General features: G+C 43.2%; 1 protein-coding gene across 1 annotated transcript in view; it reads right to left on the bottom strand.

Moving 5' to 3' along the window:
- The window catches only part of HADH (hydroxyacyl-CoA dehydrogenase), a 44,218-nt gene extending 30,333 nt beyond the window's left edge, over positions 1 to 13,885 (bottom strand). Inside the window, exon 1 of the mRNA XM_036409504.2 lies at positions 13,661 to 13,885. Within this exon, the coding sequence (XP_036265397.1) occupies positions 13,661 to 13,792 (132 nt within the window). The 5' untranslated portion in view covers positions 13,793 to 13,885. The remainder of the gene's footprint in view (positions 1 to 13,660) is intronic.
- Between the last annotated feature and the right edge of the window lie 12,702 nt (positions 13,886 to 26,587).

The raw sequence follows: 26,587 nt of genomic DNA on the forward strand, positions 1-26,587 counted from the left end.
TCTTTCTGATTTCCACTTTCAGGTTTTCCCTTCTATGACCTTTCACTTTTACAAACAGGCCTGACTCTCTCTTCACTTAAAAAAGAAAGTAAGAAAAAAGGAGCGGGGGAAGCACAAACATCCTTAGCCACCTGAAGCTGGCCTTGCTTTCTGACCAAAGTCCTTCAATTCCTGAGTGGCACACGGTATGGAGTACAAGTTCCAGAACCAGACTTCCTAGGCTTAACCAGGGGCTCACTACGTGACCATGAGCAAATGATGCAGCCTCTCTATATACTACCGTATTTCCCCGAAAATAAGACATCCTCCGAAAATAAGACCTAGCGCATGGAAAGATAAGACATTCCCTAAAAATAAGACCTAGCGCATGGAAAGATAAGACATTCCCTAAAAATAAGACCTAGCGCAACTTTGGGAGAAAAAATTAATATAAGACACTATCTTATTTTGGGGAAACAGGGTAATAGTTTCCTGATCCCATCTTATAGGTTTGTTGTGAGGATTAAAGTGCTCAGACCAGTGCTGGGCACATGGAAGATGCACAATGCTTGTTAGCTGATGCTCTCCTCACTACATCAGGTGCTCCACTCTCTCCTGAGCCATGCAATTCACAAACTAGCAACATGGTTCCCCACCAACACCTCTGGATTGGATCACAGGTTCTTATCAATGATCTTCTGACTGCTAAAGCCAATGCCTGTTTTTGGCTCTGCCTTGTGCAGCCTGCAAACTGCAACTAGGGCTTCTTTTCTGAAAAGCTCCGCAGTTTCTTATCTCTGTCTATTCATTTGAGATATATTAAGTGACTTTTCTTAATCTTCTCAGACTCTAAACAAAGGTATCTTTTAAGTTTCTGCTTTCAATATTCTTTTCATCTGGAATCATCCTCATAATTCCAACTGTGCTAAAACCAGCATTTCTGTCCTAAGCTACAGTCATCATCTTGATCCTGAAACCAGTTCCTCTTGACCTTCATTAATGGCGCCACTTTTCTGAAGGGCATCATCTGACTGAACAAAAACGTTTCCTTTAATTTTATCCTTACTGTCCAAAGAAACTCCATTCATTATTCAAGGCCCATTTCAAATGCTACATGCTCCATTGAAGCCTTTCTCCCCAATAAATGTATAATACTCTTTCCTCTTTTTGAAACCTGATTTTTATTGCTTTTATTATGCTACTTTATACCAAAGTAAACTGTGTCATTTAGATCTTTGTGTAACAATCTCTGCTCTTAGATTTAAAATCCTGCAATGGCAGAAATTGATTTGGTCTTTGTAGCGCCTAATATGTATCACATGCCTTGCACATGATGGCTGTCTAATAAATAACTACTAACTACCTAACGCTGCGGAGCAGTAACCTGAGCCTGTACTCTTCTCCAGCCATAGCAGCTCCCCTTTCCCTGCTAGTTCGTGGCTCCAGGCCCCTGCCTAAGTGACTCCCACCACCAGGAGCTGCCTGGGGGACTCCAACCCATCCTTCATAAGCCAACGCAAGCAATCTCTGCTTTGTGAAACCTCTCTTAAACTCTGGGAGAGGCGGTCACTTCCGCTTGTGCTTCCACTGATTTACATATATAGCAGATCTTTCATACAGGACTTCAAATACTGAAAGAAAATAAATAACAGAGTGTGAAGCTGGTGTGAGCCACTAAAGGCCACTCAGTTATGTAATAATGGTGGCCCACCGTCCCCAGGACTTTAACACAAAAGCTATTTTATGAAAAACCTCACATAACTGCCCTGGCTGGTTTTCTCAGTGGTTAGAGCACTGAGCCAGGAACCAAAAGGTCACAGATTCCTGGTCAAGGGCAAGTGCCTCGGTTGCAGGTTCAATCCCTGGCCCAGTCAGTGCAAGCAGAAGGCAACCAACTGATGTGTCTCTTTCACGTCAGTGTTTCTCTCTCCCCCTCCTCCCTCCCTTCACTGTCTCTAGAAAGTCAATGGAAAAAAATACCCTCCTGTGAGGATTTAAAAAAAAATCTCACAAATCTCAGCAAAGAGGTCACTAACCAAACAATATGTAGGAGAAATTCCAGGTATTAAAAAAGAAAGATGGAAAAGTTTACCAACATCAACTTTTGATGATGATTTCAAGATGTTACCTGGAAACCTTTCTAAAACAGCTGCTGCATCATCCACTTCAGACTCTGAAGTTGCTGTTGCCACAAACACCAATGCAGTGTGGTTCTGGCACAACCCTACCTGCAGCTCAAAAGAATTTCCAGTAATATAAATTATAAGTAATACTATTATACAGTAAATGCTTTTGCCCATTTCTCTGTAAAAAAGATCAATAAATATATTTTTTAAAGAACGAATAAAATGCCTAGGAATAAACTTAACCAAGGAGGTAAAAGACCTGTACATTATAAAACATTTTATAAGAAAACTGTAAGACATTGATGAGAGAAACAGAAGAAGACACAAATAAGTGTCTCATGGACTGAAAGATATTAATACTGTTAAAATAGTCATACCACCCAAAGTAATCTACAGGTTCAAGCAATCCCTATAAAAATTCCAATGGAATTTTTTACAGAAATAGAACAAACAATCCTAAAATTTGGATGGAACCATGAAAGACCTCAAAGAGCCAAAGCAATCTTGAGAAAGAACAAAGCTGCAGATATCATGTGCCCTGATTTCAAACTATATTACAAAACTATAGTAATCAAAACGGAGACAAAGTCAATGGAACAGATATAGAGCCCAAAAATAGACCCATACATATATGGTCACTTAATTTATGATAAAGCACCCAAGAATATACAATGGGGAAAGAACAGTCTCTTCAACAAATGGTGTCTAAGAAACTAGACAGTCACATACAAAAGAATGCAACTAGACTGCTGTATTACACCGTACACAAATGTTAACACCTGAAGTCACTAAACTCCTAGAAAAAAGACAGGAGACAAGCTCCTTGACATACCGTATTTTCCGGCGTATAAGACGACCCCCTAATTTTACAGTTAAAACATAGGTTTAGGCCTATATTCGCTGTATAAGACTTCCCCCCACTTCCGAGGCAACACCAGTTCTTTTTTAATAGACCGCCTCTCTGACTCTGGCCAATCTGAGTAGGCTTTTTACTAGAACACAGTGTCGTCTTATACGCCAGAAAATACGGTAGGTCTTATGATGATTTTTTTGGATTTGACACCAAAAGCAAAGGTAACAAAAACTAAAATAAACAAGTGGGACTATATCAAACTAAAATACTTCTGCACAGCCAAGGAAACCATCAACAAAATGAAAAGGTAACATACTGAATGGGAGTAAATATTGCAAGTCATATATCTGATAAGAGGTTAATATTCAAGACATAAAAATCACTCATTCAATTCAACAGCAAGAATAAGTAAATAAATAAATCTAATATAAAAATGGGCAGAGGGACTAAATGGTTATTTTTCCAAGTAAGACATACAGGTGGCTAAAAGGTACAAGAAAAGGTGCTCAATATCACTAATCATTAGGGAAATGCAAATCTAAACCACAATGAGATAGCTCCTCACACCTATTGAAATGGCTATTATTAAAGAGTCAAAAAGTAAGAAGAGGTGGAGAAAAGAGGACCCTTAATCACTGGTGAAAGGAATGCAGACTGGTGCAGCTACCGTGAAAAACAGTTTGACAGTTTCTCAAAAAATTAAAAACAGAACTACTATATGATCCAGCAATTCCACTTTAAAAAAAAAATGAGAGCACTAACTCACAAAGATACTGTATGTTCATTGCAGCACTATTTACAATAGCCAAGATCCGGAAGCTATGGAAGCAACCTCAGTGTCCATTGATGGATGAGTGGATAAATGAAATGTGGTGTATATGCATGTGTACACACACACACACACACACACACACAGAGAGAGAGAGAGAGAGAAAGAGAGAAAGAGAGAAAGAAAGAGAGAGAGAGAAATGTTATTCAGACATAAAAGAGGAGTAAATCTTGCCATTATAACACTGATGGACCTTGACGTCTTCATTTACACTAAGTGAAATAAGTAGATAAAGAAAGACAAATATCATATGGTCTCACTTATATGTGGAATCTAAAAACAAACTGAACTCATGGATACAGAGAATAGATTGGTGGATGCCAGAGACAAGGGAATGGGCAATGAAAAGGGTTAAAAAGTACAAACTCCCAGCTCTATAGTTAGCAATACTATATTGTATATTTGAAAGTTGCTAAGAGAGTGGATTTTAAAAGATTTCATCACAAGAAAAAATTATAACTACGTATACGTATGGTGACAGATATTAACTAGCCTTATTATGGTGATCACATCTCAATATATACAAAAATGAAATCATTATGTTGAACATCTGTAACTAATATGTTATATTGGCAATTATATCTAAATTTTTAAAAAGGAAGGAAATTATTGACACATGCTACAACACAGATGAACCGTGAATATATCTTATTAGGTGAAATAGGTCAGTCAGAAAATACTGTATGATTCCACTTATATGAAGTACCCAGAATAGACAAATTCAGAGACAGAGGGTGAAGCAGTTCCGCCAGGGACTGGGGAGAGGAGAGACAGGGAGTTATTTAATGGGTATGGAGTTTTGGTTTTGCAAAATGAAGAGCATTCTGGAGATGGATGATCATGATGGCTTTCCAAGAATGTGCATGTACTTAAATGCCACTAAATGGTATATTTTTAAGTGGTTACAATGATAAATTTTATATTATGTATTTTTTACCACAATCAAAAAACAAAGACCATTGATCTGATTTAACACAATACCTTCATTTTACTAAGGAAAAAAAACATAAACTAAAGCAGAAAAATTATTAACCTAAGATCGCATGCAGGCACTAAAGTGCCACCTAAATGTAATTCTGTAAAAGGTAGTTCTGCCTAGATTGCTCACTCTATCAAACTCTTCAAAGGCTCCCTGTGAGTACAGAATAAAACTCAAGTTTCTACACCTGGCATGCAAGGCCCTCCAGGATGGGGGTCTGCCTCCTCTCCAGATACAGTGTTCACTGTTGCCTGGCACTCCACCACCACGAGGCCTGTAGCTCCGTGCATCTGCTACACCTCTTACCTCCAGGCCTTTGCACTGTCCACACCTTCTCCCCGACTTCACCTCATTAAATATGCCTGAGTATCACCCTATATACTAAGCTTCCTTACTCCAAGATCCTGTCAGGCCCAGGCTATGTGTGCCTCATGCTCCTATAATACCCCCACACCCTTACCATTGCACCCATCGTAATGTGTATGATCACTTGCATAAGTGCCATCTCCTCTACTCTTTTACTGCAGGCTCCTGACTAAATGTCATTCATCTTGGTCTGCTAAGTACTTGGTCCACACCTGGCGGTGATGGACCCTCAGGAAATGGTGACAACAACTAGATGTGATGGAAAAGCCAAAGTGAGACTAGATCTTTTGACAGTCCAGAGCTGTTTTCATCAGGGTAACTGAGGGCCACCCCTCACAATGTGAACATAATTATTTTCTTGAGGGCTCTTACTTAGGAATGAATTTCATGTGCCTTGGATGCAAGGATTCCACACGCATTCCTGAATTGTGCAACAGTGCCACCCAATTTATTCCAACTTTCTAAGAATGAGATGGCAGTGGAAGAGAGAACAACAAAAAAGTAACAGGACTCTTTTCCTGGTCCCATAAACATCAGTTATTTTTACAATAAGAAAGGAAGACTCTTGCTGGCACTTTGAGTGACCATAATTTAATCAATCCTTTGAGAACTCTTGTTCTCTATGACAGTGATCTACACCCTATAAGACTTTGAGGACAAGCAATCCTGCAATGGAAACAATTTTATTTGAAGGTTATGTCCTCAGCTCCATGACTTCTCTAGCCTTGGTGGAAGACAGGCTTAGCCAGAGAGAAATATTTTTAGACAAGGGTGCTTCAGAGCTGTAAAAATAGGCCCAGTGAACAGCACACTTGTCAAAGCCAGAGTACTCTAGCCAGAGCGTCAAGTAAACATGCCCAGGAGAAGCAAATATATCATCAGATTGGAAGCATTTTCTCTAAAGCATAGCCTGAATGGTGAATTTTTTAAAATATATATTTTTATTGATTTCAGAGAGTAAGGGAGAGGGAGAGAAAGACAGAAATGATGTCAGAGAATCAGGTTGGTTGCCTCCTGCATGTCCCACACTGGGAATGGAGCCTGCAATCCAGGCATGTTCCAATTAGGAATCAAACCATAACCTCAACGCTCAACCACTCAGCCACGCCGGCCAGGCTGAATGGTGAATTTTAAGAACTATGTCCACTGTTCAGTGAGGTGTCCCATAGGCCCTAGCACTATAGGAGGGCTGCGTTTCATCAACATCACATTCTTTCGGAAAAATTGAAAATCTGCACAAACTATCTGCCACAGTGGAGTCCCAACTGCCTCCTGCTCCCCAGAATAAGTGCATGTAATCAGTGCTGCCCACGCTGACGGTGCCCGAGGCTCCCGTGCCTTGCCAACAAGGCGTGGCTTTGGGTCCTCATGATTTGATCTCAGAGAGAAGCCACAAGTCAGTTATATCTCTCAGAGCTGGCAATTCTGGGCTTATAATTATCCCTGTCTGTGTAATATCATGAACTCTGCCATCATCAGGAGTTGTCTTCACCAACTTGAACAATCAGAAAAAGGCATTCCTTTGAGACTTTCAACCACCACTTACCACTAGAGTCAGCTAGCTTATTCTTAAAACAGTTGAATTCATTGGTTGGCCTATTTATAAAAACTTAGATTTTCCTATTTCACAAAGTATTTTTAAAAAGCCAACATAATGCACCCTGACTGACTGAGACTGGGGAATCTGCAACTGAGGAACATGTCCTTGACCAGGAATCAAACCTATGACCCTTCAATGCACAAGCTGATGCTCTAACCATTAAGCCAAACCGGCCTGGGCTAAATACATACTTTTTCAAAAAATTCAATAAGCATCTGGGTTTGGTAATGTAGGACTCTCCTAAAAATTCTGGGAAAAAGGGATAACAGGACATGTTGATGGCATCAACTAAGTCTTAGTTATATTTAAGAATATCTGCCAAAACCGGTTTGGCTCAGTGGATAGAGCATCAGCCTGCAGACTGAAAGGTCCCAGGTTCGATTCCGGCCAACGGCATGTACCTCGGTTGCAGGCACATCCCCAGTGGGGGGTATGCAGGAGGCAGCTAGTCGATGTTTCTCTCTCATCGATGTTTCTAACTCTCTATCCCTCTCTCTTCCTCTCTGTAAAAAAAATCAATAAAATATATTTAAAAAAAAAAAAAAGAAAGAATACTATCTGAAAGATGCTGCCATGATGGACACTTTCTGGGTAGAGAAGAGAGCTCTGAATATAAACTGCTCTCTAGCAATATTAGTATGCAATGTCTGTTAGTGTGAGTGTCGTTTTAGTGAACGGACTAATTAAGAGGCTCCCACAAGAATCCAGGTAACAATGCCTGGTTTAGGAATCACAGAGGAAAGCACAGGGGAGAACCCCTCATGGAGGAGAGACTCACAGTCTTTTTCAGTGTGGGTTATAGGTCAATGCTCAACCCTATCTGACCATGACCCTACCTTCAGAGTGCATGTGGCTGGAAGAACAACAATGGTAGTAATAAGAGGAGGAAACTCTCTGGAAAAGTTAAGAGGGAACATGATTAATTGAATTTTGGTAACTGACTTGGAATCTACAGGCAGCAAGATGGTAGCAGAGCATCCAAATGGAGATGATCTAACTTTGAGTCTAGCTGGTATCTGTTGATTCCAGATAGCCACAAAGGACCCCCATGTCCGTGGAGGCCACATCTCCCCATAAGACAGCAGAGACCAGAGGTGCAGGCACAGCTATGGTTATCTCAGACTCGGGGATCTCTGGCCAGCTGAACAGGAGTTGAGAGAACAGAGTCCCAGGCCCAGCTCTGCCTCTGACCCTTGACCCCAATATCATCTCTGTAGGAGTAATTATTATAATGGTTTGAATGGAATAAAGTGTTACATTTGTAGAATTTTTAAAGTGCCAGGCTCTGTTGTAAATGCTTTTATGAATTCACTGTAATACCCAAAAAAGTCTATATGGAGCACTAAGATTTTTTCCTCAACAATTCATATAGTCTTAAAAATCTTTAGAATTGTTTGATCTCCCCATATCTCCCTATTAAATATCTTCCAAGATAAAAGAATCTAAAATAAGAGAAGTCAACACCAGATTAGATCTGAGGGAGTTATATTGAAAGCATTAAATGAACAATTACCATTGAACACACGAGTATGACTCTAAGCACTTAGCTCATTTGCCTGTCATAACATTGTGATAGCATATATGGATTCCCAGGTAAGGGACAGAGAGGGGTTAAATGACTTGCCCAAGGTGCCCACAGCCAGAAGAGGAAGGGCTGGGTCCACACTCCAGCAGGCACCTCACAGCCTGCTCCGTTTCAAGCACTGAACCACCACTCACCAGAAACTATCCCACCGCATGGTTAGCATAACCCCGGGGAGACACAGAACAGAGCGCAGCAGCGTTATCTTCCAGGAGAGCTGGGCAGTGAGGGGGATGCCTAAGGCAGATATGGGGAGAGGAGAGAAGGGGGAGGAAAGATAATTAGAAACTCAAGTAAGGGACAAATAACAGTGAGGCTGTGTCTACCACACAGCAGAGAATTCCCCAAACCTGACTGAGGTGTCATTTCTGCTCTACAATGACCAAAGGTATTCCATGGCATTCTTTTTATGCTGGTCAGCCCCTCCGAAAGTCCAAGAACTAATATGCTGACAGAAGCTGGTTTACTATCACAAGGAGCGGAGAACCGCCCAATGAAGACGTGAGCAACAATACAGGAGGTGAGGAAGAATGTCATGACAAACATATCCCATACCCTTGAGGAGGAAGTTAACACCTGGGAATAAAAAATTCCTTCCATAAGAACACTCACAAGAAGAGACTGTGTCAGTCTCCTGTGATCCCCAAACCTCCCCCAGGCCACTGCACTGTTTTCAAGCAAATTTCAACAGAGGTGAACTCACTGCAAAACAGAGAGAATACAGAACAACTCTGAACCCTCTTCTATTTGGCATCAGAAAATTCAGAGCTGGGGGAGAGAAAAGAACGGTGAACAAATTCAGAGGCTGGGAGAAGCTTTTGGGTCCACCTGAGTCCTCATCAAGCATCACAAATGTCAGGAAAATGTTCCTCTGTAGGTGAGAATGTTGCCCCCTCCCTTCTTTTGTTTAACAGCCTAAGGAGTTCTCCTCAGAAGAAATGTGCACTTTTTGCTTTTTAAGAGGGTCCAAAAATAAAAGCAAAGAAAAGTTTTGGGTGAGAAGAACCTGGATCCAACCCCCTTCAAGATGCAAACTTTCTCACTTCCTCCAAGAAGTGTAGAGCATTAAAAGGAAGTCTGTACTGGAGCCTTGAGAAATCCAGCCTCAGAAATTCCATGCCCAGGGAACTCACTGACTCCTCACCAGTAATTAATGAAAGCTCTCTGGGCTGCTTGTATGAAAAAAGGCAATGCACAAGAAAACCTTATAAAGTACTCATTCTATAAACTGAAGAAAAGCACAGCTAGTTCCTTTCTTCCCTTTTTTCCTCGTTTATAAAACAAGAAACAACCTGATCCCCACTCAAGGGTCATTCGATGCTGTAAGCTTTGCCAGCCCAACTATCCAGCTGAAGACAAATTGGCAATCAGAACCAGTCAGAAGTGTATAATGGGCAAACAAAAATAACAAGTTAACCTGACTTAAATATTAACCTGCGGCCTAAGCAAATTTTTAAAATTTAAAACAAACAAAACAAATGACAGGCAAAGTAGATATCCTTGGGGAATACATATGTACAAATGACCTGTTCACTGATCAATTGTAATTAAACACAGACCTCACTTGTCTTAAATTGCTTAACTGTTCAAGAAATGTGTCAGGCTCCCACAAAATCTGTTTAATTTTTTCCATGCTACTCAGCATAAACTGGAATACAGCAAAAATGATAAATAAAAAAATATTATGGACACAGACAACAGTGTGGTGATTGCTGGAAGGAAGGGGGACGGGGGAGGTGGAGATTATAGAAGGGATAAATGGTGATGGAGACTTGACTTGGGGTGGTGAACACACAATACAGTGTACAGATGATCTGTTACAGAATTGTGCACCTAAAACCTGTATGATTTTGTTAACCAGTGTTACCCCAATAAATTCAATAAAAAGGAAACAAAAAAGATTGTAAACTGAACTACACCTTAAAATTAAAGCTACTTCAGAAAGAGTTCAGGAGAGTAAAGCTAGATGTGACTTAATAGCCTACCTTAAATGCTCGTTTGTGCTTGTGGGGGTTTTGTTTGTTTGTTTGTTTTATTAATTTTAGAGAGGAAGGGAGAGGAGAGATAGAAAGATCAATGATGAAAGAGAATCATTCAGTGTCATCCCATGCACCCAAAGGTTGCCAGTTGGAGGTCGGGGCACATATGTAAGGCAACTGATCAATGTTTTTCTCTCACACACTGGTGTCTCTCTCTCTCTCTCTCTCTCTCTCTCTCTCTCTCTCTCTCTCTCTCCCCTTTCAACCCTTGCCCTCACCCTCGCCCTCTCCCTCGCCTTCTCCCTAAGCATGTCCTCAGGTGAGAATTAAAAAGAAAAAAAAGCTGTATGAGGATGAACAATACAACAGGGAGGACAAAAAGTACCTTCACTCTTTTCAGAGGCCCCTGGACAACTGGCATTTGCCAGTCAAGATTAAGTGAGATTCAAAACTCTGGGGTGGGAGGGCATGTATGGGGGGGTGGGAGGGGCAAGGGTATATGTACACAGATAATTTAATAAAAAATAAAATAAAAAAAGATTAAGTGAGATGCAAAAGATTCACAACCAATATTCTCCATTTACACATTACAGACCTACCTTAGCAGCAACAATCTGAGATGGTATGAGGGGTTAAGAACAAAAGGACAAGCAATGAAGATAATAATCATAAAGGCAGCTAAGCCTTTGTGAGCTCTCACTAGGTGCCAGACACTGTTGTGCCAATTCACTCAATCCTCTAGATTCTCCTATGAGGCTAATGCTGGTATTAGTCCTAGTTTAGAGATTAGTAGGCACAAAGGTGAAGTAACTTTCCCATGTTAAGACAGCCAACGTGAGGCAGAGCCAGCATATAGGCCATCCAATTCGCCATACTGAACTGGAGCCAATCTCCAGTCAAACACAACTACTCTTTGTGGCACTTAATCAGCAGAACAGATTCACCCTCTACCAAAAGCGGTAGGTCAAGGAGCATGAAGAATGAAGCAATACTGCTTAGAACTACAGACCTGAAGGTGGAGTCCAAAATGGATCAGCTAAACTGCTGAAACCAACCAACCTACTGCTGAGAGTAGCACAGAGATGTTCTGCAGGAAAGTGTGGTTCCCCCCACAGGATTAGAGCTTCCATCTAAAGTGACTGAGGCTCTTGTAAAACTTGTTCTGTAAAAATGGAACTACTTACCCTATGACTGTCCACTATTTCAACTTTTGGAATGGCAGTCCATTGTATTTCCAACCTGTGGATAAACAGCTCTCGCCCCACCCCACCCTTAAATTTCAAAAGGCATTCACTCCCCTGGTCCAACTATTCAAGTCTGTGTTCCCATCAATGTCAACCTCCTCCCCCGCTTCTGAAATGAAAGCTCCAATACTATATCCATAATTTTAGGTGCTACCTGTGGGCATGGTTGTGAGGAATAACACCCCTTTCTGGGCAATAATGGATATAGAATTCTAAGAGCTGAACAACCTGAAACAATGCTTTCGACTTAGTTTCTAATCCGCTTCCACTGATGTCTTCAAGTCACCATTAACAAAGTTTCTGGACTCGTTTTTTCCTATATTGGTACTATAGGATGGGTGCATGAATTTGTGCACAGGTGGAGTCCCATGGTCTGGCCGGCGGGGTGAATTGGAGGGTTGGGTTGCCCAGGCCCCATTGGGGCCAATCAGGGCCAACCAGCGGTGGGGAGGGACTGCGGGAGGTTGGCTGGCTGCAGGAGGTTAGCTGTGGAAGCGCACTGACCACCTGGGGGCAGTTCCTGGATTGAGTGTCTGCCCCCGGGTGGTCAATGTGTCATCATAGAGACCAGTCAACCTGTAGAGAGGTCAACAGGTCGTAATGGTCACAGGCTTTTATATATATAAATGGTAGGCTTAAGGCCCTAATATCTTGTGCTCGCTTCGGCAGCACATATACTAAAAGGCCCTAATATCTTGTTTTTAAACAAATACATTATTTTATACCTTCCCACAACAAATCTCTCTCATAGCTGTGGGAGGTTTTTGGTGGAGCAGGGGAATACAAGTGTGCTCAAGCTTGAATATTCTATAATATAGTATAATATTTGGAACATTTAGGTTAAAGGGACTTACTCCTCACATCTCATGTAGAACGTAGATTAAGGGGACACCATAACCTAGCAGCAAAGGTATCCACACAATAAAAAGGGAAATGTATGTCCAAACACATTATCTCGGAAGAGAGAAATGGGAAACTATAAGAAGTTAGAAGGATAAAAAGTTAATTAAATACATATTTTAGGAGACAATGCAATCAAATTAATATGTTGCAAAATGTGTGCAAAGAGAGGAAAATTAAGATATATAACAATAGTCAATGATTTTTAAAAGAGCAAGCATGGAAATGTGGACTTGACTGGAAAGACACTGAAAAATAAACTCTTTCATGACTGTAGCCACTGCATTTGAATACTCCACTAAGAAAAATTGGATAATGGCCTCCACTTCAGCAATACAAGGTGCAAAGGCTGAAATGATAAGAATATAATCAACTAAGACACGGGAATCGAGGTTCTCCAATACGAGCAGGAATTTGCGGGGTGGAGGGGTGGAGAAGCAGCAAATATCACAGTATCCAGCTAATCAATTGCACAACTGACCTTGAGCCACAGTTAGGCTGACACATGGCAGTCTTGAAGATGGACATTGAGACTGGAGGCCCTCAGCCACTTTGTCTTTTCCCACCTTCTCCAAGCCCCTCAAACATGCAGTTCTCAGCACCGAGGGAACTAGGTCAAAGGTCAAAGTTGCCTTGCAAGGCCTCTGGCGGACTAACAGGGCCTCCCAAGCTCTTACTAGGTAACTTTTTACAAAGTGCTACAAAAGCGATGAGTATTACTATTCTTTGTAACCCAGAAAGCAAAGGAAACACACGGGAGGTTGGAAAGAGATCCTTTTAGGAGAGCAGAAAACTGCTCTTACAAAGACCGTATAATTCTAAAAAAGTTCCAGGTCTCTGGAAGCAATTCAGGTGTAAGCCAAGAAGCAAGCAAGCAAGTTATGTCTCAGCCTTGGACACGTACAGTACTATCTTCTCTCAGCAGAACCCAGTTCCAAGTGCAATCACTAGCACGCTCAACCCAGCCCCCCTGGGGCCCTGGGCCTGGCTGGAATTTAGAGATCAGAAAACTGAGGCTCGGCCCCAAGACACTGTATCTTTGGGGAATGACCACGCACAGGCCCAGAGGCAAGACGTTTCAACTACACGGTGGAGGAGCACGGTGAGAATTCCCGGGTCCCCCGTGCAGCCCGGTCTCTCCGCGGATCACACCGCCGAGCCGCCAGCGCTCCCAGTTCCGGTGGCAGCAAAGCGAGCGGGTGCGCTGCCAGGGGGCGGCTCACCTGGGCAATGCCGGCGCCCATCAGCCCACCGCCGATGACCGCCACGTGCTTGATGACGATTTTCTTCGCCGTGGCTGAGGCTGTGGACGAAGAGGACACACTGCGTACAAACTGCCTAGTGACGAAAGCCATGGTGCTGCGGGCAAACGGAGGCGGCTGCGGCGGCGGCGTCCGGACTGGGCTAAGAAAGCGCGACTGCAGTGCACTAACTGCCAGCAGACCTCTGGGGGCGGAAACGAGGTGGCCCCGCCTCCCGGCGTTCCCCGGGCGTTCCCGTGACGTCACCGGGGAAGGGGCGGGGACTCGCGGCCCGCTCAGCTCATTGGCGGAGGCGGTGGGGACGGCCCTCTAACGTCGGAGCGCGGCGTCTACGTGGGCTTGTGCGGGCCGCCGCCGCCTTCTGCCGCGGAGCTGGGGGCTCTCAGCGGTGGAGCCTGGAGCCGGACCCCGGGTCGCAGCGGGGCTGGGCGGTTAGCGTGCAGGCCATTCCTCGGAAAGCCGCAGACGCCTGGTAAGATGGAGGCAAAGTGTGGACTTCTTACATCCTCGCCTCTGATGCTCCTGCAAACCTCAGTGCCGAGTTTATACGTGATCTTTGGCGGTGATGATGAAAGGACCCAAAATGAGCAACCTTGATTCATGATACCTAGTAACCAGTTCTAAGGGTTATTTTATTCCTGTGGGTAACGAGTGTTTCCCGCTAAGTCAGAAATAAACCAGCTGCTCAACAATCGAAATAAATGTTTAACAGCCCATGATGAGTCCCAATGTAAAGATCACGCCCAGGCTGTTACACATTTCAATGTTAGACATCTGATGGATTAAGGTCAAAGGGCAACCTTTGTAGAGTAATTGATACCAACTAGGCTAATCTCCCTCGTGTAATTTTGAATTACAATAACTTAGTAATAGAGAATTTTATTCACTTATTTTTAAATATGTAATAAGAACTCACAAACTCACCATCGAATCAAAAGTAGGCTCCTCCTATGGGATGTATGTACCTAAGGAATTCTGTGTCCACCATTCCTTTGCTTTGATCTCATCTAATCCTATAAAAATATGGGAGAAGCACTTTTGCTGAGGACTGCTGGTCTTGGGAGAAATACAGTCACATCCAAAAAGTAAAGTCCATTAAATGTTAGAATGTAGCAAATGCAAAAATGCCATGGGATCAGAAATGGAAAAGGAAAATTACAGAGAAACCTGGTAATTTGAAGAATTAGTGTATTAGAAAAGAAAGGTTTCAAGCACGTTCAAAGGTAGAAACAAGAAAAATATTGCCACAGGAGAAGAGGAATTTGGTGTGAAGAGAGCAAAGATGATAAATTAGGAGAGTGCATGGATGATCCCTAGATGGATTTTAACCTTTCACTCTCAGTTACAAGTTGTGTCTAATACAAGGCCAAACATGTTCTAATGACAGTGTTGTCACTATATTTCTTAATTTCTTTTTTGTTAATCCTCACCCGAGGATATTTTTTTCATTGATTTTTAGAGAGAATGAAGTGGGGGTTGGGGGGAGAGAGGGGGGTGGGTAATGCCGGAGGAAGAGAAATATCAATGTGAGAGAGATACATTGATTGGTTGTCTCCCATATGCGCCCTGACCTAAGAGCCTTGGATCAAGCCTGCAACCGAGGTACTCACCCTTGACCCTGAATCAAACCTGAGACCCTATGGTCCAAGGCTGACGCTATAACCAGCAAGCCAAACTGGCCAGGGCATCACAATATATATTCTCTAAATGTGTGTAGTATCAAACAATGCCAAGAATTATGCATTTGCAGATCCATGATTTGTTTTCCTCAGGAAAGAGAGAATGACCAGTGCTGTATTTTTGAGTGATTCTCAAGTCTGAGGCTATCTGTATTATGAAAATGTGATGTTGAGAAAGGACCACTGAGTGAGAGGAGCCTAGCTTAGTCCCTGGTGGGCAGTATGACCATCTGCAGACACCTCCTGGGCTCCAGTGTCTTTGTCTATCAAAGGAAACATTTGGACAGATAACTTTGCAGCTGTTTTATACTGAGAGTCTAACTCCCATTTACAGTCTTCTGAAGCAAGGGTCACCCTGCCCCAACTCCCACACAATCCTGGTCAGATGACATTTACAATAGATTCATTCTCCTTTTGCCAGGACTGTAGTCTTTTCCCAAGTGTGGCCTTGGGCTTTCGGGTGCCCAGTAACAACTTCTATGGTCCTTGCCTTGCACAATCACCCAGTTCTTAGGGTCATGCTTCCTTTCTGCAGAATAGAGTGCTGGGAAGCGTGACCTTGGTCACTGAGCCAACTCAGAGACAGCAAAGGGCTGGCTCAGAGAATGGAGTAATGACTACTTTGTTTTGTCCTATAAATGGCTAATTGTAATATTTTAAAAACTGATATCAAAAAGCATTTCATTTTTTAATATATTTTTATTGATATTTTACAGAGAAGAAGGGAGAGGGATAGAGAGTTAGAAACATCGATGAGAGAGAAACATCGACCAGCTGCCTCCTGTACACCCCCTACTGGGGATGTGCCTGCAACCAAGGTACATGCCCTTGACCAGAATTGAACCTGGGACCTCTTAGTCCACAAGCTGACACTTCATCCACTGAGCCAAATCGGTTAGGGCAAGAAGCATTATTTTAAAATATACATGGTGGTGGGCTCTCGGAGTGGCAGAAGCAGGGAGTACAATTGGCCCTTTCCTTCCAACAAATTAGCAGTATATAAAAAATATCAAAGTCTTCCAGTCTTCCTGCTTTGTGAGGTAGGCAGGCAGAGTGGAGCTGACCCTGTCTTCATACTGTCGTGTGATAGATACCTAGGGACAATGTGTTTTTATCAGGAACACTAATGGGGGAGGATTCACTGAGTATGTTGGAATTTTCCTTCTATTTGTGGGAAAGTAATGATTTCTGGCTTACTGGGGAAACAGTGTTTTGTTGAGTGCTTTTTAGATTTCTTATGGCAGAAAATCAAATTTCATGTGACTACTCAGAAAACCAAATTTCAAGCCCAGAAAGTTCAACCAAAAGCTAATCTACTGCAAAATTAATGAGGGTTGACATTGCCACATTTGTCAGAAGAGGTTTCAAGGAAGTTAGTCATATGATAAGCATAAAATATATATTTAGCTTGAGAAGGACGGTCATGTATTGCTGTAACCCATTGAAAGATATTCTCTTATAACACACTAAAGGCCCAGTGCACGAATTTGTGCCCCAGTGGAGTCCCTTGGCCTGGCTTGAGGGATCTGGCCGAAACTGGCTATCTGACATCCCCCGAGGGGTCCTGGATTGCAAGAGGGTGCAGGCCAGGCCGAGGGACCCCACCAGTGCATGATCAGGGCTGGAGAGGGACATGGGAGGTTGGCCAGCCGGGGAGGGACCGCAGGAGGGCTCCAGGGTATGTCTGGCCCGTCTCTCTGAGCCACTATTGGCTGGACCCCATAACAGTGGTTGAGCGGCCTTAGCATATCATTAGCATATTACCCTTAGATTGGTTGAACAGAAGACCAGACACTTAGCATATTAGGCTTTTATTATATAGGATAAGGCAAAACCTCTAATGACACTAAACAATTTTATAAATAAGGTTATCTTCTTTAGCTTTTAGAAAAAAATTTATCCTGGCAAACTTTAAGCTTTGATTGTGTTAGCAACTGTTCTCTACTTTTTTTTCTCTACTGAGAAAATTCATTAAATCCTCACAATAACCCTATTTGATAAGTACTAATTGTACCCCTCTTTTACATGTAAGGAAACAGGTCCAGAGAGGTTCAGAAACTTGGCCAAGGTCACACAGCTAACCAATGGCACAGGCAAAATTCAAACTCAAAACAGTCTGTTTTCAGGGCTTGTGTTCTTAACCATTATGCTCTTTTGTCTCTCTTCACAACAATCCAAAGGCTACCACTCCTATTCTCCTCTGAAGGTGGAAGAATCAAGGTTCTAAAGAGTTAAATCATTTATTAGATGTAATCTACCTAATATCTGGCCAGGCTCAGATTTTAACCCACTCTGATCTCAAGGCTCCCACTCATTTCATACTTTCATACTCATTAGAAAGTTGCTTGCTGTTAAGACAAAAAAAAAAAAAAAAAAAAATGGTGGGTGGTTTCCAGTAAACGTTATGTATGTCTGAATTTGGAACTTAATTGTTTTACTAACATTATAAAGGTGAAGCAGATTAATTTATTTAGGCATTCTTATTAAGAAACCCCAGAGCTGCAACTTTCACAGAATGATTCCCAGTGTTTACATCTATAGAATACAAGAGCCATGAGTGGGTTGTTGTTTTTTTAATTACAGTTGATATACAATATTAGTTTCAGGTGTACAACCCCATGATTATACCTTTATATAACATACTAAGTAATTATGCCAATAAATCTAGCACCACATATAGTTATTATAATACTAGAGGCCCAGTACACAAAATTCGTGCATGGGTAGGGGGTTCCCTCAGCCTGGCCTGCACCCTCTCACAATCCGGGAACCCTCTGGAAGGCAGGCAGGCAGGTAGAGTGGTTAGGGATGATCAGGCAGGCAGGCTCCCTCCTCCCAATAGTGGATTCTGTGAGGAATGGGGCTCCCTCCTCCCTCTTGTCACAGTCCAGTTTGAAGGCCGGCCACACCCCCAAAAGCACGAGACCCGGAGTTCCACACACCCTGGTAGCCTGGCACCCACAGACCCTTCTCACCACCGCGCCCTTCTCGCTCCCATGCCTGGATGGCCCGGGGTTAAAGATCCTTCTTGCCACCACTGCACCTTGGAGGCCCAGGGCTCACAGACCATTCTTGTCGTGGCCATGCCTCGGTGGCCCAGGGCCCACAGATCTCTCCTGCCACCACACCTCAGATGCCCAGGGCTCACCAACCCTTCCCACTGCATGCCTCGGTGGCCCAGGGCCCACAGATCTCTCCCACCTGCCAGACCCCGGAGGCCCAAAGCCCACAGTCCCTTCCCTCCTGCATGCCTCTGCAGCCCAGGGTTAAAGACCCTTCTGGCCGCTGCCACCACTGCGCCTCAGATGCCCAGGGCTCACAGACCCTTGTTGCCACCACCACGCCTTGGAGGCCCAGAGCCCACAGACCCTTCCTGCCTGCATGCCTCAGCGGCACAAGGCCCACAGATCTCTCCCACCTGCCACACACCAGAGCCCACAGACCCTTCCTGCCTGCGTGCCTCAATGGCACAAGGCCCACTGTTCGGTCATCCGTCCCGGTCATGATGGCCCGAGGCTATTATGAGTATAGATTATTGACTATATTCCCTATTTTACGTTCTCATGAATATTCTGTAACTACTAATTTTATTTTGAAATGCCTTCATCTTTTCCACCCAACCTCCCAATCCCTCTCCCATCTGGCAACTGTCAAAATGTTATCTGAGTCTGTTTCTATTCTGCTTGTTTGTTTATTTTGTTTTTTAGATTCCACATATAAGTGAAATCATTATTGGCATTTGTCATTCTCTTATTTCACTTAACATAATACCATCTAGGTCCATCCATATTGTTGCAGATTTCATTCTTTCTTATGGTTGAGCGATATTCCATTGTATATATGCACAACTTCTTTATCGATTCATTTCTTGACAAATACTCAGGTTGCTTCCATATCTTAGCCATCTATATATATATAAAGAGGCAATATGCTAATTGGCCATTATGGTATCCCAGTAACAAACGGCCCAATTTGCATATTGACAGACCAGCAGGTGCGTGCGCAGCATGGGGACTTGCGTGAGGCCCCCAGCACCAGAGTCCTTTTTCTCCCAGGTGCATGCGCCTGACAAACACTCTTGCGACACTATCCGGGAGCACTCTGCCTGGGGATGCCACCAACCCTTCCCTGAAGTGGGGGAAACCGAGGGGTGACAGCCGCATGGCAGACAGCCAGTTCTCAGGGCACAGTCAACAGATGCCAACTGGGGGGTGCACACACCAGCGGTGACCCGAGGGAGGGGTCACACACGCGAATCGAGAGGGTGGGGACCCAACACCACGAAGGAAGAGCCCAGGCGTGACAACAGAGAGTGCACAGGCAACCCTCACACCACAGGGAAGCTTCCGTGGCTTTCTCCAGCCGTCCATTCATTCATCTGCCCGTCCAACTCGGAAGGAAGCTTGCATCCTGGACAGAAATCCCTCTGCCCCCAGGACAAGCTGGGCCCCCACCATGCCTGTGCAAGCATGCCCGTCGCCTGCAAATTTCGGAGGGGAGCAGGCACTTGAGGCGGGGGGGGGGGGGGGGGGGGGGGGCGGGGGGGCAAGGTGGGCGGTGGCCGCAGGGAGAGTGTGGGGGAGGCCTCTGCACACCCCACCTCCTCTTCAGCACTCAAGGGGAGAAAAGCCTCGTACACGCACATGAATGCACATTGCGTGCACATAATCCAGCAGTCCCCGTGATGGACACCAATCTGGCCGGCTGGACCCTCCCCCAACTTGGAGGGGGGAGGCGCGGGCCATAGGCAAGACACAGCTGCATTGTCACTGGGCCCCTCAAAGCCAGTGCTAGAGGGGCCCAAATGCCCAAATAGAGGCAGCTATAGGTCCCAGAGAAGAAAGCCCATTGGTACTAAGACAGGAGGAAAAACAGAATTTTTAATTAGCCTGTAAAAAGAGTAAAAGAGTGAGGGAAGAGGGGGAAGGATGGGAAAGAAGGGAAGGCGGTAGGGAAGAACTTTATAAAGGAGTCAGTAGAGAACAGAGTTGAAGGAAAGAGGATGTATGAATGAACTCTGGGAACTATAATGAAAATCAAGTATGGTTATGTACTGGGGACAGATTTAAAAGTAGAAGTCAGAAAAAATATAGATAAATGATAGTGAATAACTAGGCAGTTAGATAGATAGATATTAAAACTGTGAAGTAAGTAGAAAAGAGTGTATGGGAAAGGCAGGATGAGAGAGAAAAGAAGGGAAGGAAAGTTTTAAAGGGGAGAAGGTAGAGCTTAAAAGGAGAATGGTAAGAAGGAAGAAATGGGGGAGGGAGCAAAGCAGGTTCAAGGGAGGAAGTGAAAAAAATTAAGGTGGGAAGGAAGGAAGGGGGAGGGAGGGCAGGAGTAAAGATAAAGGAAAGAAGGAATGTGGGGAGGGAGGGAGGGAAGGAGAAAGATGAGAAGAAAAATAATGGAACAGAAGTAGGAAATAGGAGGAAGAAAGTTTATAAATGATGAGTCAGTAGGAATCGGTTACATAAAGGAGAGATAAAAATTGTGCGAGAGGGAGAAGCCAATAAGGAAGTCAAATACAATTGTGTGTGAAAGGGATAAGATTTTTAAAAATCGCCGAAACTGGTGTGGCTCAGTGAATAGAGCGTCCCCAGAAGGGAGTGTGCAAGAGGCAGCTGATTGATGATTCTCTCTCATCAATGTTTCTAACTCTCTCTATCCCTTTCCCTTCCTCTATGTAAAAAATCAATAAAATATATTGAATAAATAAATAAATAAATAAATAAATATAAAAAATAGTTAATAGGGGTGACCAGGCCAGCAGGGGAGGGCAGATAAGGGGATTAAGCTGGCAGGGGAGAGTGGTTAGGGCAGGCAGGCAGGTGAATGGTTAGGAGCCAGAGATCTAGGATTGTGAGAGTGATGTCCAACTGCCAGTCTAAGCCCAATCCCTGTGGGCTCCCACCTTGGAGAGGGTACAGGTTGGGCTGAGGTCCGCCCCCCATGCATGAATTTTGTGCACTGGGCCTCTAGTCCTATATAATAAAGGGCTAATATGCAAATTGTTCCCATGGGCAGGAGTTCAACTGACCAGGAGTTAGATGTGCACTAATCATCAGGGGGTGGCACAGAACATGGTGGGTGTTAGCGATGCGGCACTGGCAGCGGGCAGTAGTGGAAGCACTGCCGGTCCCATTGGGGCCCCAATGAGAGCGGGACCAAGGCGGGATGGTGGAGCAGGTGACGGGTGGTGCCAGACCAAGGTGGGTGCAAGTGGGTGTCCCAGGTGCCCCACCGGTTATCCCACAGATTGGCCCAGATTGCCAGCCAGGCTAGGGACCCGACCTGTGCACAAATTACATGTGCTGGGCCTCTAGTTTAATTAATGCTGCAACAAACATGTGGGTGTATATGTCTTTTCAATTTAATGTTCTGGGTTTCCTCAGAAGTGGAGTTACTGGGTCCTTCTTTGTCCCTTATTATAGCCTTTGTTTTAAATCTATTTTATCTATTATAGGTAATGCTACCCTAGCTTTTTCACTTGTTTTATTTTCATTTTCATGAAATATCTTTTTCCACCCCTTTACCTTTAGTCTGTGTGTGTCTTTCAATTTGAATTGAGTTTTCTTTCTTTTTTTTAATATATTTTATTGATTTTTTACAGAGAGGAAGAGAGAGGGATAGAGAGCTAAAAACATCGATGAGAGAGAGACATTGACCAGCTGCCTCCTGCACACCCCCTACCAGGGATGTGCCCACAACCCAGGTACATGCCCTTGACCAGAATCAAACCTGGGACCTTTCAGTTCGCAGGCCGACGCTCTATCCACTGAGCCAAAACGGTACCGGCTCCTCTCTCCTTTTAAAAAAAATATATGTTATTGATTTCATAAAGGAATGGAGAGGGAGAAAGAAACCGAAACATCAATGATGAGAGATAATCATTGATTGATGCCTACTGCACACCCCTTCTGGGGATTGAGCCCACGACCCTGGTTCATAGGTTGATGCTCAACTACTGAGTCTCACCAGCTGGGCTATTCTTCTTAAAGAAGACCTTTTAACATTTCTTGTAATATTAAATGAACTCCTTTAGCTTTTTCTTGTCTGGAAGGCTCTTTATATGTCTTTCAATTTTAAATGATGGCTTTGCTGGGTGGAGTATTCATGGTTGTATGTCCTTGCATTTCACCACTTTGAATATTTCTTGCCAATTCCTTCTGAATATTTCTGTTGAGAAATCAGCTAACAGCCTTATGGGAGCTCCCTTGTAGATGTTTATCAGCTTTTCTTTTGCTATTTTTAAGATTATTTGTCTTTAACCTTTGGCATTTTATTTTTAAATTTTATTTATTTATTTTTTTAATAAACCTTTATTGTTCATATTATTACAAAAGTTCCTCATTTTTTTTCTCCTCCACCAAGTTCCTACCCCACCCTCTGCCCTTTCCACAACCCCCATTGTCCTCATCCATAGCTGCACAGTTTATGTTCAGTCTCTTCCTGCACTAACCTTTGGCATTTTACTTATGATGTGTCTTGATGTGGGCCTTTTGGGGTTCATCTGCTTCCTGGACTTGTATGTTTTTTCCCTTCACCAGGTTAAAATACTTTTCCATTGTTGTTTTTGCAAATAGGTTTTCAATTTCTTGCTCTCTCACTTCTCCTTCTGACACCCCCATGAGCAAATGTTAGTTTGCATGAAGTTGTCCAGAGGCTTCTTACAACTATCCTCATTGTTTTGGATGTTTTTTGTTTTTTGTTTTTTGTTTTTTTCCTTTTTGCTGTTCTGATTGTTTTCTGCCTATATTTTGAATTGCTGATTTGGTTCTCAACTTCATCTATTCCACTGTTGATTTCCCATCTATTCCATTTCAGTTAGTGGATCCCTTATTTCTGTCTGGTTGTTTTTTTTGTTTGTTTGTTTTTTTAATGCTGTTGAAGTTCTCACTAAGTTTCTTGAGCATGTTTATAACGATTGTTTTCAACTCTGTATCTGGTAATTTGCTTGCTCTATTTCACTTAGTTCTTTTTTCTGAAGATTCATCTGGCTTTTATTTGAGACCTATTTCTTTGTCTCCTCATTTTGACTTCTTCTCTGTGCTTGTCTCTATGTATTAGGTAGAGCTGCCACATCTCCCAGACTTGATAGAGTGGCCTTCTATAGTAGGTACAGCCTCTCCAATTGCACCTCTCCAGGTGCGCCTCTTTGTGAGCTGTGTTTGTGCACTGTCCTGTTGTAGTTGAGCCTTGATTGTTATTGGTATCATTAGGAAGTATTAATCCCTAGGCTGATTGTCTCCAAAGACTAGCTGCGAGTAAAGTGGAGGAGCCTTTAGGGGACAACCTGATGGAGTAGGACTTGCGTCAGCAGGGCACTGGTGTCCACCAAATCTGCCCCTGAAGTTGTCCATTGGGTTTTGGGGCCTTGCCTAAGGACCATTCAGCATGAGGTAAAGAGCAATCTGTAGCTGGCTGCTTTTGTGCCTGGCTTGGAGTTGCCTGGGAGAAGCCAAGCTATGAATCAAAGCTGGCTGCCTCTACTGTTAGGTCTAGGGCCACTTAGCAAGAGGTATGGGGTACATAGAGACCAGATGCTGCTTGTTTGAGAGATTTTAGTAAAAGTATGAAGCATGTGCCAAGACAGTCTATTCTTATGGAAAAGCCTCTAGAAACTGCTTGGGTAGGCCCTCGAATTTGGTGGGGTGGAGATCTCAGGGAATCACCAGGGCAGAGTAAACAGTGATAGATATGGCACCCTCCTGCCAGCTCTGTTGTAGGAGGGCTCATCAAAAGAACAATAGCTTCTGCCAGCACTTTTGTCTGAGAGAAAGCTGCCTCCCCCCCCCCCCCCCCCCCCCCCCCCCCAGCTCTCATCCTGATTCCAAACAATTCAATTCCTCCACAAATGTCCCTGGTGCCTTTGCAGCTGCTCCCCCAGTGCTGGAGCTCAGATGGAGTGAATCAAAGTAAGTCTGTGTGCAGGCCCTTCAAAAGAATTGCCTGGGACTCCAGCAGCCTCCATCTTACATGGAGGGGGGCTCAACCCCCACTGGTTTTTACCAGCAATTATGATAACGTCTCTTTCCAGCACTGGAGCTCTGGGCCTGGGGGCCTGGTGTTGGGCTGATAACCCTCACTCCTCTAAAGCCAAGTTATTCCTCCCAATTTTTAAAAAATATATTTTATTGATTTTTTTACATAGAGGAAGGGAGAGAGATAGAGAGTTAGAAACATCGATGAGAGAGAAACATCGATCAGCTACCTCTTGCACATTCCCTACTGGAGATGTGCCCACAACCAAGGTACATGCCCTTGACCGGAATTGAACCTGGGACCTTTTAGTCTGCAGGCTGACGCTCTATTCACTGAGCCAAACTGGTTTCAGCTCCCTCCCACTTCTTATCTGTCACACATGGGTGTTCCACATCTCTGCCTCTTCTACCAGTCTCGTTGTGGCTTTTTTAAATCCCTGGTTGTAGGACTTCCATTCAGCTAAATTTTAGGCAGTTCTGAATGATGGTTGTTCTGTGATTTAGTTGTAATTTTGATATGGTTGTGAGACGATGTGAGTGCCATGTTTATCTATACCACCATCTTGATTGGAATTCTCAACATTTCTTAGTAGTATAAGCAGGTCTTGTGGTGGTAAATTCTCTCAATTTCTGTATATCTGGAATTTCTCCCTCATATCTAAAGCATTACTTTACTGAATATATTATTACTGGTTGATGATTTCTCTCTTTCGATAATTCAAATATTTGATTCCATGGTCTCCTAGTTTATAGGGTCTCTGCTGGAAAATTTGATGATATATTATAATAGGGTTTCCTTTATATGTTCTCATCTTCTATTCCTTGGCCTTAGAATTCTTTCTTTGTCGTTAGTTTTGATAGTTTTAATATATTATGCCTTGGAGAAGGCCTTTATGGATTTAAATAATTAGGTGTTCTATTAGCTTTTTTGGATTTGAGGATCCAATTCTTTCCATATATTTGGGAGGTTTCTGTTGATTATTTATTTGAATAGACTCTTTTATTCTTAGCATTTTGTTGAATTTATTTGGGGTAAGATTGATTAATAAAACTTAATAGGCTCTTAGTTCCCTTCTCCCACATTTTTCCTTCTGGTATATATATTATTCTTATATTGCTCTACCTAATGGAGTCAGATAGTTCTTGTAGAGTTCTTTCTTTTTATTTATTTTTTTACTCTCTTTTTTAAAAAATATATTTTATTGATTTTTTACAGAGAGGAAGGGAGAGAGATAGAGAGTTAGAAACCTCGATGAGAGAGAGTCATCGATCAGCTGCCTCTTGCACACCCCCTACTGGGGATATGCCCGCAACCAAGGTACATGCCCTTGACCGGAATCGAACCTGGGACCCTTGAGTCCCCAGGCCGACGCTCTATCCACTGAGCCAAACCGGTTTCGGCAATTTTTTTTTTTTTTACTCTTGATTCTCTCTTATTCCACCTGGGTCACTTCTAAATTTCTGTCTTCTATACCACTAATTCTTTCCTCTATCTAGTCTGCTCAATTTCATAAGGTCGCTAGTTCATTCTTGATCTCATTTTTTTGAGTTCTTTAGCTCAGAATTTGTTTAGTTCTTTTTTTATAGCTTTAGTCTCTTTGGTGAAATATTTTTTTGTCCATTAATTTTATTTTAGAGCATGTTGAATCATTTTTCTGAGTTTTCTTGTACCTCATCGAGTGTGTTTAAAAACAAAACAAAACAAAACAAAATCTTGAATTCTCTGTCACTTAAGTCACAGTATGCAATGCCTTTATTTCCTGGAGATTTTTTTTTTTCTAAATGCCCATGTTAACTTGGTTATTCATTGTGCTTTGTAGATTACTTCTTTGCCTGAGCATTTGTGGAAATGGAAACTTAAAAATTACTCACCACTTCAGTGTTTAGCAAGTTGTTAAGTAGAGGCTTTTCTTTTGTTTTCCAGTAGGTGGTGATAAAGTACAAATTTATCTGGAATCTCTGGAGTGGTGTACTTCAGCCATGAAAAATACCCCGTATTTTCTAAGGAGGTGAGCATTCCCTTTACATTGGGTTGCCTCTGTCTCATTGTATCTGTCACTCCATAGATTTGAAATGGCGGAGTATGGGTTTTCTGTATGTTCCTGATGCTCCCTTCCTGTAGCCAAAAGCCGCCAGCCAGAGCTGCTGGGTGAGTGGACCCAGCTGCCTCTACCAGGTTATGCTGCTGTGGGTGGGGAAAGGTAGGCAAGTTCACATATCTGGTA

Source organism: Pipistrellus kuhlii, unplaced genomic scaffold (genome assembly GCF_014108245.1).
Source record: "Pipistrellus kuhlii isolate mPipKuh1 unplaced genomic scaffold, mPipKuh1.p scaffold_m20_p_1, whole genome shotgun sequence".
In the NCBI taxonomy this organism is placed as follows: Eukaryota; Metazoa; Chordata; class Mammalia; order Chiroptera; family Vespertilionidae; genus Pipistrellus; species Pipistrellus kuhlii.